This window comes from Diadema antillarum, unplaced genomic scaffold, assembly GCF_040938485.1.
Source record: "Diadema antillarum isolate AM-2024a unplaced genomic scaffold, OU_Dant_1.0 seq00000442_RagTag, whole genome shotgun sequence".
Taxonomy (NCBI): domain Eukaryota; kingdom Metazoa; phylum Echinodermata; class Echinoidea; order Diadematoida; family Diadematidae; genus Diadema; species Diadema antillarum.
In genome coordinates, this window is record NW_027271417.1 from 476,952 (window position 1) to 497,746 (window position 20,795).

Consider the following 20,795-nt stretch of genomic DNA (forward strand, 5'->3'; position numbering starts at 1 on the left):
TCCGGTGTTAGTCAGGAAGCTGAGCATTTTCTTGTGAAGGAAGTACACATACGCAGCATTGAAGAACAGAATGTTAAATCTGTTGCCTCGAAAAGGCACAAGTGGCAGTGATTTCATGCTGTGTTCTTCTAGGAATTCCTTGCAGTATGCTTTGAACTGACCGTGCACCCCTGCCTTTTCACTCCCACCTCGTGCAAATGCTTTTGATGCAGTCTTGATCAAGCGAACGGTTCCATTATTGCCTTCCTTCTTGAAGACGAGCCCCTTTCGGGCAGCACCACAACCTTTGCCATCAGATGACAGTGCCTCTTCGCTGACTTCAGCATACTGCACGAGACTATGCAGTCCACAGAAGAAAGATGTGATGTTTTCTAGGGGAGCCTTTTCTCCATCGCTGAGTGTGCTCCAGGACATCTCTTCTATGGACACTGAGAAGCTCATGCCACTTCATTTCTGTGGCTGCCCTATCGGACATAGTGTTCTTAATGTTTGTCAAAATCTGTTTACCTGCCTCTGTCTCCTCCTGAGCATCATCCAAGTCATTAAATAGTTCTTTAAAGGTTGAAAGGGTGTCATTTGCTGATGTGGTGGCAACGTCACGAAGACCAAGGGTGTAGTAGCACTTGTCGTTATCCGATAGATGATAGCCCATCACCTTTTCTCCATACTTTGATGTCTCGTTTGGCTTAGTCGGGAGTTCGGTTGCCAGCTGCTGTTGTGCGACACACAGACGTTGAATTTTCATGTTCTCAACAGTTGATTTAGATTGCAGCCGTTCACAAGTTTTGCTCGGGGGTTTCCCATTTGAGTCTTGTCTTCTTGAAGCTGTCTTGTGGCGTCTCCAACTTCCATCTTCTTTTGATCAAGTTCTTTCTTTAGTTTAGCAGATTTCAGTTCGAATTGACAACTCTGGTGATCACTATGGAGTGAGGTTCCTTTTGGATGACATCTATCAGGATTTGGCTCTGGGAACTTAAACAGTTCCCTTAAGAAAGCAGAGTCCCTTTCTTTTCCATCTTTGTTTACACGATGATATCTGTCCTTCATTCTTGTAATAGCCTTTGTTATGGAACTGCAATTTCTCTCTTGATACTCGTATCATTCTGTAGGTGCCTTGCAGCAGCATTAACACTACCTGTTATGTTCTTGGGATGTGCGTTCTTAGATGGACAACATGATAAACAGATATTTGACCAGAGTTGTGGAGTCGTGCCTGCTTTAAATATTGTAACGCCATAGTTGCTCTCACTCACGCATGCGTACAGTGTGCATGTTGAAGATACACACTGTATGCCTTCTAGTCTTCATTCAATACCCAACATTCATCCCCCTTTAAACGGGAGCATACCCTGTTCAATATGGTTACATTATTTAATCATTTCACACTACCCAAAATTCTGCATAACCATGCAAATACATAACTGTTCAACCTATATAGGCAACACTTGCATATCGAATTGCGACCACCAATTAAAATTGACGGCTCTTTCCCAAACTACAGCACATCGTAATACAGCGTTAAGAAACTATCACGTTATACCTATATATGCGAAATTACTTCCAACTGTAAAACATTTGTAAACCATCAATTTGCAGGAGCTTACTTAGCTCTATTTACTCATATGACTGTAAGTGCAAATTTTTCCTTTAACTCATGACTGGTTGTTTTTTTTATATTCAAACAAATGTAAGTGTAAGCTTACTGTTACACCAATATTTCAAACTATAGCCTATTGGGTAATGTTACAAAACCTCAAATTTTAACTATCAGCATTTTAACTGTTAATCACCAAAAGAATAAAAATTATACACCACTGTACATCACTATTTAACTGTCATGAGAGGTAAGTATACATACCGAATGCATTTCCAATATCAATCTTTCTCCCAATAATTATAATCACACCTCATAAAATGCCTATTGTTACACTATAATTTCCTTGTGTAACCATTGTACCTTTCAAATTTACACGTGAGTATGATGCAGTACCATAATATATCATGTAAATGCCAAATTTATTTCCTATTCATATTTCCTTAATAAAGAAACTTCAACTATACAACACTTTGTGGGTGTCACTCTTTATGTGTGTGTGTCCTTTCAGCCTTTTCACTACCGTCTATTTCCACGTAAAACTTACCATTTTCTCTTTACCCTTTAAAATTCTCTCTGCCCAAATTGTGAATTTTACTGGCATGTTTACAATCTTGCGCTTTTACCAAATACATATAACCCTAAATTACTCTTCAATTTTGCAACTCAACTAATATTTTTCCACATCATACATAATCAACTGTATGATAATCATATTTCAACACTTCAACATACTTTCCAAATCTTTTGTAACCATCAAAGATGACAATCTGTTCATAGCCACTTGTCATAAGAACACCGAGCACAATTTAATCATCTTTGATTAAATCTTGTGTTTCACACACTATATTTAGCTGTGTGTATTTTTAGTGAAATACAATAAAATCCTTGAAACTGGATGGTGTCTTTGACTTCCTAGTTGACATTCTTTTCTCTGATATAGCATTATGAGGATTTGGCTCATCTGGAGCAACAGCTCCTCTAGACTCATTCAACGACTCAGATTGGACAGGTTCTGATATCGTATCAGTGCTAGATCCTTCAGTGTTTGTGCTTAGAGAGCCAGTACTAGTACTAGGTATCTCTTCTGGATCGTCTGCATGGTTTGGATACTCAAGCTGTTGACTGACAACGTCCGGTTGTGGATTGGCTTGCTGATGAGGCATTTCTTGTCTGGAATGACCTTCACCCGATGAAGTGTAATGTCTCATATGATCGACGTGACGGCGTACTTCACTTGTCTACCATCCTGTAAATCTATCACGTACATGACCTCATTGATCATTTCCATCACTTTCCCTCTATGGATCTAAGCCACGTCGGTCCCGTGGCGAAGTTCTTTATGAGAACGGTGTCATTCACCTTGAACTGTCTCATCTTGGAATGTCTGTCTGCTGCACGTTTCATTGCAGACTGCCGTTTTTTCACAGTTCTCTGGAGGTTTGGGCGGACGTGGTCCACTCTGCTTCTTATCCTCCTCTTGACATCAGTTCGCTTGGGGATTTCATGGTGTTACCTTGTGGAGTTAACCGATACATCATCAAGAATATGTGGGTGTGCATCTCAAAAGATGTTCCACTTGTCTTCTTCACTCCACTTTTCACGGTTTGTACAGCTCTTTCCGCAAGGCCATTGCTGGAAGGGTTCTTTGGAGCTGTCTGAACATGCTCTACATTGTTGTTGAACAGGAAACTTGTAACCTCTTCTGAGAGAAACTAGGTGCCATTGTCGCTTTGGAAATTTATCTTACCTTCGATTGACGCCATGTTGCCTCGGGTACAGAACAAATATCTCGTCAGACACGAGATTTTTAGAGAGTTCCTCAACCCGGTAGTAGCGTTGTGTACGCTGGAAAGGTCCCCGTGAAATACTCGACAACACGAAAAATGACACTTTTCAAAAAGCTGATTTCAACATAAAAATCCGTTTATTGACCACAAACTGGAATTAACATGTAAAGGTAGGTCTCAAACAACGGTAAAAGTTACATTTTGTTCATACATTGTGCGAGCTAGTAAATGAGGTTTGAAACATTTTAGAATGAGCATTCATCCTGTATTACGGAATAGGCAGCAGTAAAACTGCCTGTGATCTGGCATCGTTGATCGCTACAAATAGACTTCGCCGTCTGAGTATAGATTTTTGCGCCCGGCTCAAAGGTGTGAGCAGGAGCTCCATACAAGGCCAGCTTGACGGTGAGGATGCTGGAGAGCGTTCCTGTAGGGTCGAGCTTTGGTCTGAATGCCGTCTTATTTTTCCTCACCATCGAAAAGACATGTTCTTCCTGAGCATTCGAGTGAGGCATAACGAACACCAGTGCCGCCACTTTCGCCAGGCGTGGAAGAAGGGGGGGGGGTGTCATCAAACAAATAAAAACAACTTTCAAACTCATTCCACGGTCCCTGCAAATATCAGACTTTTGAAATGATAGATTATTAAATTTACTACTGCTGTATTATTATTTTCTTATTAACATACGTTCTCTGTCAGGCGAAAGTGCTGCAGTGGCAGTTGTCTCCTCATGGCTGCAGCATTCTGGGTGTGCATGTCCAACATGCCTTTGCACGTCGGCCAAACCCATTGTGGCCACGTGATCTTGTCCTATTGCATATCGTGCAACGGAATGCATGAACATTGTCTCCTTTTACAATAAAAGGAATGCATGAACATTGTCTCCTTTTACAATAAAAGAGCCAACTGTCTTCGTCCATTCTGAAGAAAATTTGCACTTGTACGTGGCAGCACCCTTTTTTTTCGTGGCTGAACTAAAATATCACTGCAAGTCAGCGTCTGACAATTCCTGGTCTGACTCTGTTTCGTGCGCAGCCATCTTGTCGAAGTTGTCTACTAGAGATTAAGATCGCATCGCGATCGATCGCCGCTAGCCGGCGCGCGCACCGTATCGACGTACACGATCCATGGCCATAATAATATACGTAGGCCTACGTACACGAACTGTGGGATGCACGCGCGTGATTCATCGTACTATAGTCATAAATCATACCTGCATGGAAGAAATTATTGTGTGTAAAGAGCTGTGACAAAGAGTGGTATTTAGCTCTTTTTCACTTGCCAGGGTGTTCTTTTGTTTTTGTGCCAGTTGTGCACTTGGTCATATGAAATAAGGCACGTACAAGATTCAAAAGAGTGCTTACCCTTCTTAATAGTGAACACTTCCCTCTTTCTGATGCTATGGAGGGGGCACACCCTTTTTTCTCTTATAAACAGTTTTGTGTTTTCGTATACAAATGATGCACAGTTTTCGCCTCGTGCATGTTTCACAATTGTAAATACCCTCGAGTGCGCTACATCTCCACTAACGCCACGAAATAATCCTGTGCATCATTTGTTTTATAAAATGGGTCGAAAACTAACAGCATTTTTCACGTACCTTTGTAGGTCAATACCAGTCAGCTACATGTAGCACTCGCTAGCGCTCAAGAGTCAAGATGTCCGAAGATGTTCGTCCCAAACATTTACGCACGTCGCACTCGGAAATCCCGCACATATAAGTACTGTACGTATAAGAGTATACGTACGCCACACATGTTATGCTCACAAGAAAGGCCGGCCGCCAGCCCGAACTAGAAGTTGTTTACAGTATTGACAGCGCGTATAGTAGCGCGCGACGCACTTGTAACAACTGATTGAGTGCGCACTGCTAGTGTAAACATTGTGACGTCAGGGCGTGCATGTTAGTGAGAAATTAATACACGCACACGTGACTCATTTCAGCGCTTCCAATTGGCTACATTCTTGAACCCATTTTATAATAGATGTTAAAGGAGACCTCCGGATGATTTTCAGACTTTTACATTTGAACAACTATAAATTAGTTGTACCGAGTACAGAGTTTCAGAATTTATAGTCATTGGGTTGAGGAATAAGCTTGTTTTGAAAATTTACAACAAATTGCAATGAACAATTAAGGATGATGACATGGCAGCCTCATCCTAAAACTGCATGAGTTTGGGCTTAAGGAAGCAGAACCAAAGAAGATGGCGTGCATACATTCTACACATATGAACTGGTTAAGCAAGTGGTATTGTAATGGAATTACACTGCTACATTTCCGAGATATGTGAGCCTCCTATGTCATCATCACTTTTCAGTGTAATTTGGTTAATGTTTTTCAGAGTATTGTTTCTCTGCTCAAGTACCACAATAAATTCCACAGATCTATACATGAAGCTGTCGGCTTATGTATTACATGATGTGAAATTCTGAAAATCGTGTGGAATGCCCCTTTAACGAGCTTGGAATAATCAATTGATCTGTCATTGATTTACAGGGATTTGGTGGCCAGCCTGTAATGGTTGTGGCTATTATTTGAACGTTTTTGACAAAATGTATTTGTTGTCTTTCATTCATCAGGCAATCAGTTACCATCTTCTTTTTCCTTAACAAGTTGAGGACGAGTCCCGAGTAAACTTGGGCAGGTGTGTATGGAAAATGCATGTTATAGCAAAATCAGTTCGCCCTCAACGGGTTAATGGCACTACGTTACTGCTGTCTTTCAGTCATAAGAGCAACAGCCTGCAAGTGGTGGCAAATTATTGAAATTTGGTTGATTTGTGTCATTTATGTTTATTGTTCTATATTTATAAAGTCAATCAAGTTTCAGAGAGAAATGGTTGTTGCTTCTTTTTTCAAAATATATCACAGGAGAGGGGGTGATGTGTGTGTTTGGTTGTGAAGATATGATGTCAAGTTTGATACTCAATTTATACACTAGCGTGGGTAGTTGTGATTACTGTTGCAGTGCAGAGGAACTGTATGTGATCATGGGTTCTCATTTCCTCATCTCTGTCCTACCCACATTGAAAATCTTGTGATGACACAAGACATTCGAATGATACAGACTAAAATATCACTTCATACACTCTTTCATGAGTATTTGCCCTTGTCTTTACATGTACAGTATAATATGAACATAATTCTTTTGTCGAGATTTAATCAAGCAAAAGCCCAGCAACATCTTTTGTGTAGGCCTACTAGTTTCCATGCATGTAAGATTTTCTGTGCTACAAACAGCTCGAGACTGGAGTGAATGAATGCACTGTAACTGAGTGTGTGTGTGTGTGTGTGCTTGTGTATCTCGATGTTCAACTGTGAATGCTTGAACATTTTTAAAATTTTGAGCTTTAGGATGTAGACCAATCCCAGATTACTGGTACACCGTTAACTCTGTGGACCCCACCCAATCGTTAAATGGGTGTGCAATAAAGTTAGGCCTATATTGTGGCTCATTTATAGTGTAGGTGTAGATACCACTGAAATTTTCAAGTGTGACTATGCTTTAGTTCTGGTAATATATTTATATTTATTTATGTGGGTATATATATGTGTATATATATATATATATATATATATATATATATACGCCTACCTCCACCCATCATCACTAAATGTTTCCCGCAGCCGGTTACCCACTGATTACCAGCTTACAACCAGCCCAAATGTAAAGTATACATCACATCTCTTGATAAAGGGCAGGGCTCGAAAGCTTGAGAATAAAAATCAAATTGTGAGGAATTAAGCTACGTCTATCGTCTCATCCTTTCTCTCATATATTAAATATATACATATATATGTATATATATATGTGTGTGTATATATATATGTATACATATATATATATGTATTATATATATATAAATATGTATGCATGTATATGTATACGTGTATATATATATATATATATACATATATATAAATATATATATATATATATATATATATATATATATATATATATAGACAGAAGTATTGGAACAAGTTCACTCGGTTGACAGCAGGCTCATCCGTATTTTATTGCTACTCGGAGTTTCATATATATATGAAGTTTTATATACAACTGTATATATATATATATATATATATATATATATATATATATATATATATATTTCTTTTAGAGTAACTACATTATAATGTCTAACTCGATACATGTATTATTTTAAAAATGAATCAGATCGTTTCAACACTGGGAGCTATCATGTGACCGCTCTCTAAAATACAATAAGAAGGATGATGATAGAGCTTTTGCAATTTTTTTTTTCTCTCAGTCCAGTATTTCTCATAAGTCTGCTACAGTCAACTAGTTAGAATCCTAAAGAGGTCGAATCAATCAGCATTATATTCCTTGTATGGTGCAGCGACGAACACAGAAGTGTCAAACCCTGATAATCAGCATTGATACGTATCAAAGCAGATTATTTTGTATTGGTGATTTCTGTTGGTTTTCCCCTCAGGTGTGAGATTTGTGAAGATCAGCAATAGATTGTCAAAACACACACGCACATACACAACACAACACACACACACGAAGGGAGGCAATGCGTGACGTAAATAAAGATCAAGATTTAAAATTCTCGGTTTCAACACAATGTATATAGACACTTTATTCTCTTCCAATCTGTGACACACAGATATAATCCCCCCCCCCCCCCCCCCGGTGAGTTGAACGATAGGAATTTTGTGCAATTAAACATGATAAAACAAGGAAAGTTTACAAGTTGTCATTAACAGGCTGCATGTAAAACGATCATCTTTATGATAATGCATTACGTCCTTTACTGAGTATAATGATCATTGAAAGGCGACAGAACATAGATAACAGATTGTCAGATTGTCAGATGTCTCGCACATTATCTAAACTACGGAATCTGCCCCCGAATCGTCAGTGTCATGATCATAATTCAGGTGATCTAAAAATCATCAGGTTCTAATGATGTTCCACGCTACGTTTCGCCACAGAAAGTTTTTATCGACTACCCAATAGTTAAGTAAGATGAAATGAAGTGTTCCATTTTGTTTTATGCCCCATATTATCTCCCTGAAAATGCGCCTCATTCCCTTTATGGATTCAAAGAGCATTTCATCACGCTACATCCGACGACAAAACAAATGCTTTGATATCTTCATTATTTTGCCATTATCATCATCATGCGACTCATTTTCTGGAAGGACAATCGCGTCGAATGTGTTAAAAAAAACTGATATCAACTTCCAACAATTGGGAAAGCCCAGACTCATACAAGAGTTCAAATTAAACGCATCAAGTGCGTGAAAACTGCTGTTCTCTTTCCAGAAAATCTAGAAAAACTGTCAAATTTCAATCACAGTAATAAAAGATGCAGACAATAAAAAAACACGAAAATACATATTATACAAAAGTTAAGGACCAATGCAGGCGTGCACAAAACAATCTCAGTCTGTGATGAAATAATTCCATGATTATACACTGGTCACGGCACTGCACGAACATCATTACAGAGACTTGATTACAAATGATGCTAAAAAGTCAGAAAAATAGGTATTTCCGATATATACTTTGACCAAAAAAAAAAAAAAAAACACTTAACAAAAGATCACATTTTAATAACAAAAATCTCGAAAATATTGAAAACACAATGTTTACTCGAGAACAACACTTTAACTATACACTTAGTCAGCTGTTATATTTACACATTTCTTATTTACAACTCTTGGCAATGCTACTGCCGTTCAGCTTGGTGGGTAAAATTTCGTAAAAAGTTACGTCTTAAAAATCTACTACTTACAGCTTGTTCAGGAATATTTCTCGCCAGATAAAGAAATCTTCAGCACATGCACAATCATTTTACAACAGTAACCTGTGTAGTTGTGTTTTTCACTTAATTCATACAAAACTGTCAAATTTAATAATACAGCTTTATTCATACGAATGTTACATCCTGAACATTACCAATACGTCACACTTTACTTCAAAGTAACTTGTATCCACTGCTTAAATCTTATTGATTGTGCGCAAAGGGACGGCCAATAATTTCAAAATAATCGCCAAATATATGGCAAAACGGCCAGTTCTCGGCAGTGATATCCGTATCATACTGAATAATGTCCCTAGTAATATGCGCAAGAATCCGGTGTCCAAAATGTCAGCTTACTGACTCCACCACACCATAAATTAACACCGTCACCTTCAAGAAATGAAATGAAACTAATCTAACCCATCAATCCAGAGCACGAATATAGTTTACAGTACCACTGTATACATTATCTTAATGGCCCTTTATTCTCATATTTCATAAACCCTTCAACATTTTGGGAGTAAGCAGAAGTCAACAGTAAGGTAACATGGACTAGCAACACTGACATCAACGATGAATTATATTTCAGGATTTTCCAACTAAGTCTTTTCAGGAATATCGGGTTTTTTTCTGTATACTTCTGTCAACGATGCGATATCTTACGTCATTAAAAAGCAACACACGAAGACGTCATCTGGATGGAATCTTGAAAACCTATTAAAATTTCTCTATAGACATAAAACTCTGAATCTAAAATCGGCTCAGATATTAACTAAGATATATATTTCCCCTGAATCCTAACTTGGATTGCACTTTTTGTTTGTTCGTTTGTGCTCTCATAAAAATCATCTACTTAAAGTTTGTGCGTAACGTGAATAATTCGTATTCCAAATCTACTAGAATAGAATCCCACTAAGTTAGGAGGCAAAATACATGTAGTCTCATATTATCACTACTTTTGCTAAATCAAACTTGCAAACCGAAATGCAATCATATTAAAGTTTTCAAACTGCCTTTGTAACATCAAGTAATACATAATTATTATATACTTATACTTCGCGTGGTCGAGAAAAAAAAAACCCCTATTGAAATCGATCTAAAATTCATATTTGGTAATAAGCTTTATAACGTCTCAAAATTATATAACAACGACATTTTTATTAAAAAAAAACGAAAAAAAATCTCATATAGTGTTCTGTTCGTTAAGTATCAATCGATTTCTTATGGAATAAACGTCACACTTACGCCACATACTTAGGCGATGGCTGTGGAATAAAACATGTCATGCACACCTATCGGAGAAAAAGGGACCGATAGCGTGGGGAGATACGGTTGGCCAGACTAAATCGATTTAACGCTCATCGGCAATGTTCGACTACAGTTGAGATTCTTCGGCTTGCCGCTTCATGTGTACCTGAATATAGAGATCAATGATAAAGCTGTACTCCGTTCGTTACGGGGATTTCCGAATATATCCGAGTCGGGGCCATTCTTCTTATCTCAAGGTATCCAGATCCCCATGCTACCTGGTCTTTAAGATTTAAAAAAAAAATGAATTCTGTAGAATCTTAAAAATACTGTTCGACCTCGATTATCCGGCCATGTCGGGACCGGCGCTCATCCGGATAAGCGAATTGGCCGGATATGGGAGACACAATGTTAATGTATATAGCTGCCGTCCAAGCTGCCGTCCCAGTGCACTGGCAGCTAGGCAGGTAGCGTACCCCGCAACGGTGGTGTAATCTATGCTAGCCTGCGCAAAATTGCAGTCCCTTCTTCACAAAAATAAAGTATATCTTTATGTGAAAATCATACATGTTTTACCTCATTAGATATTGAGAAACCTATCATGCACATATTATGAAATTAGTGAAATAGATCCATGAAAAGATGTTAAAGTCACTGTTTTTTTCTCAATTTTTGGACGCGTGAACGCGTCCAGATAAAAGAGATTTCCGGATAAAAGGAGGCCGGATAATCGAGGTCGAACTGTAGGCCTATCGGGCAGATACTTAGTGGTATGTAGTATCATGCTTTTTATGTTTTTCTCTTTTTCCTTCTGAAACATCGTCATATTTTTTTTTTCTGTTCTCACGGCTTTATCAAGACTGATACACGAACCGAATAATGTTTAACATACGTTAGTCCTATGAAAAGCAAACATAACGAAGGAAGAACAACAGGCGATTCATATCGGGCAATTACTTGTGTGATTACATCTACTTTTTACGTTTTCTTCTTTTTCTTCTAAAATGTCATCTTCTTCATAATATTTTTGCTCGTTTCATTTCTGTTCTCACAGCGCTATTAAGATTGATTCGAGTAACGTTTGACATGAAGTGAGTCCTACGACAAGCAACCACAATGATTGGAGAACAATAGATGATTTAAAATTCATTGGATGTAATTGAAGTCCACTCTTACTAGTCACGATCTTGAGTAAAGTATCAGATTTGGCACTCAAAAAAAGATGGTTAAGACACGGAGAGGAAAGCTACAAAGACATATAGTGCAGAATTCGTCGAGCTATATCAACGACACTAAGATAAGCTAAAAGAAGCGAATGATAAGTCATGGCAAACCGTACACTCATTACGTCATCCACATACATGTATGCGCGACTGCAACTACAATATCAAACATCAAATTGAATATCGTGATTTACTAAAAGACTTGTACAATTAAACACACAATAAACCCTGTCAACATTCCCTTGAGTAATGAACATCAACACACAACAAGCGATTTCTGCTGAGTACATTATCAATTCACGATAGTTTGAGGTTACTGCGTACACAGAAATACCATCGTACTCAGTTGCACTCATGAGGGCGCACTATTATGTAGTCGATTTTGTGCGTTGAGCGATAAAAGTGACTGTGTACATACACTTTGATTTGTGCGAAGATCAGTACGTAGCGACAGCGGCAGAGCTATAAATTTGACGAGATAATGTATAGTCAACATTTACGGCATGTACAATCTAACAACATAATGACACCTGCTGTGGTCATATATTCAATTTTATACGTAATTTCATGAAAGCGATATATCATATTCCTGACAACCAGAAGGGTTCCCTGAGGCTTGCCCGAGATGTCAACAATGAATATAAACAATTCCTAATCCCTTATAATTTGTATAGGAACGAATCATTTGAAAAACTCGTTATAATTTGATTATCATAACTCAATCCTAGGGGGAAATCTTTCATAAATTTGAATACAATTTAAAACCGGCTTATTGAAAATCACACGTCTGAAAACATCACTCGTCACTGATCACACTTATCACTGACACCGAAATGCACTGAACGTTTCTTCACTATTCCATGGCGTTCGAGGTCTCAAAATCATGGATACTTGCATGAGATCTTAATTCACACATTTCTTTTTATTTCTGCAAAGTGAAACAATAAGATAAAAACGCAATCAAATTACTACACAGCCAACTCTCGCATCACGACTCGCACAACATCGACAGCCTTAATTAACCCCACACTTACTGTAATACGGTTCAATCGAAAACGTAAAAAGAGTCTCAAATAATTTCACGTGTAGCGCGGTTATTTCTTCTGCTGAATGACTTCGATCGAGACGAGATAAAACAATTCGGCAGGCTTACCAACTTGTACAAGAACAATGTCATTAAACCTTGTTATAGATAGCAAGACGAAATATCTAATATTTCTTCTAAGCGTTAGTAAGGGCATTTAAAGCCTCAAGATGTCCTTGGTTGCACGTAACAATGGATGATATTTTAATACATGTATGACTATCAGTCAGCACATCTTCGATTTTATTGTAATGTCACGCTTGTCGCTTGACGAGGTAGAGCAGAGCTGCGCATGCGTCACATCCAGTCACAGCTGGTGCGGCATGGCCGTCGGAAGCCATCTTGCAGAAATTGATTTGCAAATACGTGTGGTAGGTATTTGCAGAAGAAGGCGCGGTTAAAACTTCGTGTTTTCTTCAGACGGAGACTTCCCGTTCTGGGTCGGCACTTCGGCCTCGATGCGGAGTTCGTTGTCGCCGGTCTGTGGGACCTTTTCCTCACCGTCTTTCTCAACGTCCTGCAAAGAACGTACAACAAGTTGAAGGTTGTTGTTGTTGTTAAAACATGTTTAATGGGGGAAGGGTGGTGTTTCTGGAAGATGTACTTATGGACATTACTGTGCATTAAACTGACAAAACTCATTCAAGATTATTATAGAATTATTCATACCGCGGTCACAGCGGCAAAACTACGAGAATTTTAACTATGCGAACACCAGTTTGCTCGTCTGTTCACACTGTCCGCCAAACTTCTTAAAGTTTCAGTTCTTGGTATTTGATGTAGGCCTATAAATTCTCGAAGTTTGGGTCACTGGTGCGCATGCGCAACAAAAAAAGAAAGTGTACCACCGTCTGACAGCTGACCGTTTACCAAGGGACTCGTCACGTGACAAACTCGAAGTTTTATCTTCGTGCATTCAGTCTGCACAAACTTTAAGAAATTTATGGGGTTCGGGAAATATCTTTAGACTTTGTTGAAAGTTTCGTGAGAAGTTTCGAGAAAAATTATTGGGTATAGTTTGCGTTCAAAATGGTCAAACTTTGAGAATTTAAACTTAGAGAAGTTTTGCTCATGTGACCGAGGCTTACGTACTAGTATGCAGTTCATCGCAAAGCAGCTGATATTGAAGTCTAATGAGTTTGTCATAGCGTTGGTCAATGAAAGAAAGTTTTGGGTTTTTTTTTCCAAATAGGCCATTTTCGTCAATGCTCTCCGATGACGTCATCATAATTAGGTATAGTTATATCAAGTTAGTACTTTTGCAATGATCGCATACTTTATATCACTGCCTGACTACCTGATTGGAACCTACTTTCATCAATTTTATAATCATTCTTCTGTTTTTCTCCTTCTTTCGTCTTCTTACTGTCATTATTATTACATGCACCATAATTTTATTCTTTATTGTATCATCATCATCACCCCTTTAATATTCTTATTACCAAATTCAATGTTGTCCTGTAACAGAAATCCCAACATGGCGATCCTGCACCATCAGGGCTCGCCTACATACCTCGGTTGGTACGTCTTCGTAATTCTCGACTCCGCATCTGAAGATCCGCTTAACTCGCTCGGGAAGACAGCAGTACATCGTGTCCACCACGCTGCAGAAGAGTCGTGGGTCCAGGTCTGCGGGCTTCGTTGGTCCTAGACCGACATGAAATGAGGAATGAAGGTGCAATTTGATCTACACGAGCAAAACAAATCAGGACTACACAGGTCTTTAAAATAAAACATAGAAACAAACAAAAAAATCCGCTTGTGTAGGGTTCAAACCCTAGCGTTAATCGTAAAGTAAAGTTTTAACAACAATAATATTTTTTGCGGTACCATGGCTTGGCAAATTACAACGAAAGTTCGGCAGGATTAGTTGCAATGTGTCATTTTAATCTATTGTCGCCTTTTATTCGGTTTAGGGTACACAATCGCGTGAATAAATCGTTTCGACTGGACTTTATAGGAATATCAAGGAGAGAACAGTTTCGTGACTCGTCCGAGTTACTTCGTCAGCTCTGTCATGGCTGGCGAGCATTCACCCGTGATGGGTGGGTGGGCGATTTTACTGGAAGGATTAAACACGCTTGTTTTTAATTGTGTCACTATGGAATCCGCGGTACCCCCTTAGAATGGTTTAAGAGTTATTTAACAGAAAGAAAGCAATTTGTTAATATCAATAGCCATGATTCGCAATTAAAGCCTATTTCATGTGGAGTCCCGCAGGGCTCCCTCTTGGGCCCACTTTTATTTATAGTATACATAAACGATCTTCCAAAATCATCGCAAATTTTGTCATTCATTTGTTCGCCGATGACACAAGCTTGTTTTTTTCACATCGAGACCCTAATGCATTAATAAATATGATGAATACTGAGCTCAGGTCCGTGCAATCCTGGATTTATGCGAACAAATTGTCCTTGAACATAGAAAAAACTCATTATATGGTATTTAGTAATTCTTTGAATGTTGTTCCATATGATATCAAAATAAATGATTTATGTTTAAAGCAGGTTAATAACACAAAGTTTTTAGGGCTTTGGATTGACCAAGAATTATCCTGGAAAACTCATGTTAATTTTGTAAGTAAAATTTTGTCTAGAAATAATGGGATTTTGAATAAGCTAAAACATTTTTTTCCTGTTTATATTTTGCAGAGTATATATTCTTGTTTAATATCTCCACACTTCAATTATGGAATTTTGGCGTGGGGAAATGCAATTCACTCATTACTAGATTCCCTTCTCCGTATTCAAAAGCGTGAAATAAGAATCATAAACCACGCCGGATATTTTGCCCATACCAATTGTTTTTTCCATCAAAACAGAATTCTGAAAATTTCAGACTTATTTTATTATAATCACGGAATTTTCATGGATAAACTAACAACTAATGAATTACCATCTGTTTTTATCCACATGTTCAAAAGGAATCGTTCTATCCACTGTTATCCCACTCGCCAGAGTGACGCCTATCACCTTCCCCGTACTCGCACTATTTTTGCAAAGAAGACAATTATATTTACTGGACCCAGATATTGGAATGATCTCCCTCTAGATATCACTTCTTCCTTATCTTTATTCACCTTCAAACGCAAATTAAAACAGTTATTACTTAGTGGATACACACTACCAAGCCTTTAGCAACCTTTTCATGCTCCCAGTCTTTTGTCCTTGTCCGCAGCACCAAGTTACTTAAGTTATTTTATGGTACCGATACATCTTTTAATAATACAGCATTTTTGTTATTCAAATACTGCGAGATTTGTATGCAGTCTGGTTTGTGCGATATCTATGTGGTTCATTAGTTTATTACTCATCTATTTTTTTGTACTGGTGTAATTTTAGTTGGTCAAGACAAACATATCCGTTCTCCGTGTAAAATTTTATGCCTATGAACTCGGGAACCTACAGTTTTACAAGCTTTAAAGCTTTTATGTAGGCCCTATCATATTTCTTATACTTACTAGTGATATTTTCATACGATGTGACCATGTACATTTGTGTCAAGTATATTTTCTTTTTCTTTTTCTTCTACGATCAAAAGACATGATTGTATATATTTTGTACTCTTGTTTTGTTGTCAATAATTTTGTAATGTCATCATTGAGAAAATGGAAATATGAAATGAATTTGAACTGAACTGAATTTGAACTTTCACATACACCTTTTCACGGACTCCTCAGGGGTGTTTCATAAAGTTGTTCTTAAAGTCACGAACGACTTAAGAACGACTGGTGATCAGTTCTTGTGCTGAATTATTGAAATTCTGATAAGTCATATCACATCAGAACGTGCTTATCAGAACGTATAAGACGGTGATCCGGAAAATTCCTTGCCGTCCAAACAATAAAGGCAGTAACATTGCCCATTCATCCTCCACGGGTGAATGCTCGCCAGCCAGACAGAGATGAAGAAGTGACTCGGACGAGTCACGAAACTGTTCTCTCCTTGATTTTCACAAGTAAGTCCAGTTGAACATATTTATTTACGCTCTTTTATCATACTGCCCAGATGATCGAATCAAAATCTACGTCGAAACGGTTTTAAGGTATATTTTTCCCCCGATTTTCGAGTTACTTTCGTTACGGTTATCATCACTCGTTTCGGTTTGAAAAATCACCCATTGCCTGACCTGTAATGAAGCTAACGACGAGGGCGACAAACACTGTGACAAGCCAAGCGGCGGCGCTGTACCACGAATACGACAGAGCATACAGCTGGGCAATGGCAGGCCTGAAATGAGAAGGGCGGACAGGTGAAATGATTATCATTCATTTACTTCCTTTAGTTCTGTGGGAACACGTTTATACACAGTCTCAGTGGAATTTCAAGAGGTGATCCTCGGGGAGGGGGAGGATAATATGGTATATTTCAAGCAAGAACTGATAGATAAGCAGAAAAGGGGTTTTCTTCTATACATCTCTGTGTCTGAAAACAAGCTTCAAAAAATACAGATAGCTAAACTATGTCTAATTATCAATAACTATTTGGCTTCCACGGACTCGTTATTCCCTCTCGATTTTACTCATTCCTTTAAACTTCCACTTGTTCTTCCTTCACAGCCTTTCATTGAATTGAATTCATTTATTCATTCATTCATTAACTCATTGACTACTCATTCATTTATTCATCCATTCACTCAATCAATCAATCATTCAAGTCATTCGATACCACCATTCCGCTAATGAGTTCACACAATCCACCAGTCATTGTATCAATTCATGTTCAATTATGACGTCATTCATCTCTAATGAAGCCATTACTTCGTCTCGATGACTAATTTCTTACCTGCCAGCCTCCTCCATCATTGGGGCCGTTGCATTAATCATGGAATATGTCACAGCCTCTACGGTGGTTTCCATGAAATCAGTGCTGTTGAACATGGTGGAGTTGTCGACGGGGCAGCCGGCGATGGAGAGGGGCGGCTTGTCTGAGGGTGGAGGGTAGATCTGGGAGCCGATCTTGACCCAGAAGGTGAATACAAGCCCGGTGAAGAGCCCTGACATCGCCCCCTGCAAATGCGACCAAGTATGGGATTGAACGACATCTTTGCCAAACATCGAAGATTATCAAGCAGCTGAGAACAGTGGATGACTATGCTAAAGTGACCATCCGTGACGTCAATAAACGTCAACACTCACTGAATGGAGAACATGATGGTTATTAAAGGCATGCAGAATATGTTGGCAATAATAATAATAATAATAATAATAATAATAATAATGATAATAATAATATCTAGTGTTTATATAGTGCATTTTACACTTGTTAAGTATTTCGATGCGCTTTGCAGACTATCATTACCCAGGTCACTGGACAAATTACTTCCAGCTACTTATTGAATCCATACAATGTGCGACGCAAATCGTTCTAGCTGACAAGTATAAGGTGAAGAGATAGTGCATATGGATCTTTCGAAATCGCTTTTTACTGAGTATACCTTTCATGTCCAAGTGGTTTGATTGCATTATGGCTCATTTGAATGAATTAAAATAAATGATGATAGATTTTTCTGTCTTAATTTCTAAATCAATATACTGACAGCTTGCTGGAGGTGTAAAATTCATACTTACAATTGAGTTGGTCCAGGGGAAGAACATACCAGAGCTGAAGAGACCAAGCAGTGGGCCTCCAATCATACCAAATATACTCAGAGCGGTCTGAAAAAAGGATGAGGAAAGGATGACGTCACTCAGAGGAACAAAATGTCATCCCACACATTGAACGGTAAAGTCATTCATTATGAATGTAGTTTTGTCCCGGGCCTGCCTAATGAGGTACTGTTGCATTGTTTATTGATCCTTGACACCCCTCCCCCTCCCCCCCCCCCCCCCCGCCCCATTGGCCCACAGCCTCCAAGCCCCACCCAACACCCTGTAACTGGTACAGATTTAACTGTCATAATATCATCCTGAAATATCTTCACCGGCTCTCCAACATCAATCAGCCTCTTACGAATTGGTCTTTCCAACTGAATCATTAGAATTTAATATCACCGTATCATCGGCAACTGTGAAAAAAATTGTAGTAAATCCAAGTAAGGCCGTTGATCCTCATATCCATTATACCTCTAGAGCTCAGTTTGTATCTTTTCAGCAACTTGGTAGTAACTACTGTAAATGGGCCAATCCCCAAAGAAAGCCATCATTCCACACTACATTGCAACTTTTAAGGTAAATCCAATGTTAGGGCAATATTTCTTTTCTGTACCGTTGTTTATAAAAATGAGAGTTAATTATTATACTATGTTCAGAATATCTGACTTGATCTTTGAAGAACGAACCTGCAAAATGCTGCCCATTACAGAGGCTAAGAACGCCATAGCGATGCACAGAATTCCATACATAGCCGCTGAAAAATGAAGCAAAGTTATAGGTGAGCGAGAAAGAAAGTGTAAGAAGCATATAATGAATATGCTGTTCTTTTAATACGCAAAGTGTCTTTTACACCAAAGCAACAATGGAATTCGACATGGGTACGTGCTGCCGAATTAAGAGGGGAAAACGGCCTGTGATAGTTCAATGATCAATGAGGTCATTGCACTTGTTATGTTGATTATCAAAGCAAGACAAAGCAAGATACTGAACAGAGTCAAAGACATTGTCAGAAGCTTTAGACTGTCAGAGCAGAGCATTTCCATTCTATCGAAAGCAGGGTCGTGATGAAAGAGAATGGTTGCATGTGAAAGGAAACGACAAAGAAAAACGGCAATCAACTCTTCAGAATTCGCTGTGTAGAGAGTATGTGCAGGCATTGACTATGTCATACTATACTCTAGTTTGATTATTTTGAATGTGTGTACAGACTGCCATGGTCGAATATAGTCTCAAATTGACTTGCTATAAAGTGAATTCATTATATACACTTATATCCCGTGCACTAATAGTTATATTGCACGACCGTGCAATATGAAGGATTTAATGTTAAAACAATAAAAGTCAAGTGAAGCTAGATTTCTTGAGCGCATTGACAGACCGTATTGCTTACCAAACATCTTGGTGATTTTGGTGTACTTGGCCTCGGACATGTTGGGCCAAATGCTCTTGACTATATCTTCTCCTGTCACGGCAGCCAGGGAGTTAAGGCCGGATGACACAGTACTATAGAAAAGACAGAAAAGATGTTAAATCAATTATGTCCATACAGTGCACTCAATAAAATGTTCTCCATTAATCACTGAGATAAGATAAGATCAGGTTTAGAACCCCTGAGCCTCGATCTTTGACCTTTGATGCAGCAATTACCTAATCAAATCATTTTCTTTATTAAGAATTACATCGTAATAGAGTTATTTTCCGGAATAAATGTTTTATTTTGTTAATGTTTATGGCCTGTATTTCTGCCTGGTCAATAGGCTGATCGTGGTTCTCATCCCCTAAGCACAGCATGGTGTTGGTCTATGCAGCTTCCCTAGTCCTGTCGGGCTGAGGAAGCCGCGTGAGTTGTGGGGTCATTTCAAAATGACCCCGCATGCCGGATTCAATGACTTTGACCTATCCTTCCAGAACAGCAGTGGATACTACATCGAGACTAGAGCAAGGTAATGGTGCACCGTGTACCTGTTAACAAAATAGCACAGGCGGTACCACATGGCTAGCAGGCACAGAATTTGGTGGTGAACTTCACTACTACTCATAACACTCATGTGACTGTTTGGTGCTATAGGTGCTGGTGTTAGTGCTTTCTCAACACTAGCACCAGCACTAACACCGAACTTGAAATCATCAACCTGTTATAAAAACAATCATACCTGAGAGCAGCGCTGAAAGCAGCAGACACCAAAAGTCCAGGAAGTCCTGGGCGGTTACCAAAGATGTCCATGACAAGGTAAGGCACCAGCTGATCGGTCTGGCTAACCTTGCCCAAGGTATACGGGTCGCAGTCGGCGTAGAAGGCGTACATCACGATGCCGGAGAGACAAGCGAAGCAGACGACGATCACCATACCGATGGTGGCATACAGCACGGCTCTGTAATGACATCCGGGTGACGTGCCATTAAGGTGATGAGCGCGTCTAGTCAAAAGCCCCTGCTGTATAGCAGATTTATCTCTAATATATACTACGAAATGTCCGTT

The 20,795-nt window shown here is 38.8% G+C and overlaps 1 protein-coding gene across 1 annotated transcript in view; it reads right to left on the reverse strand.

Annotated features, from left to right (window-relative positions):
* Positions 1–13,120: 13,120 nt before the first annotated feature.
* LOC139732682 (sodium-coupled monocarboxylate transporter 1-like) overlaps positions 13,121–20,795 on the reverse strand; it is a 61,743-nt gene continuing 54,068 nt past the window's right edge. The window contains exons 7-14 of the mRNA XM_071643537.1: positions 20,470–20,688; positions 19,707–19,819; positions 19,003–19,070; positions 18,293–18,379; positions 17,508–17,731; positions 16,852–16,952; positions 14,237–14,370; positions 13,121–13,240 (exon numbers count right to left, since the gene is read on the reverse strand). Of these exons, the coding sequence (XP_071499638.1) occupies positions 13,121–13,240; positions 14,237–14,370; positions 16,852–16,952; positions 17,508–17,731; positions 18,293–18,379; positions 19,003–19,070; positions 19,707–19,819; positions 20,470–20,688 (1,066 nt within the window). The remainder of the gene's footprint in view (positions 13,241–14,236; positions 14,371–16,851; positions 16,953–17,507; positions 17,732–18,292; positions 18,380–19,002; positions 19,071–19,706; positions 19,820–20,469; positions 20,689–20,795) is intronic.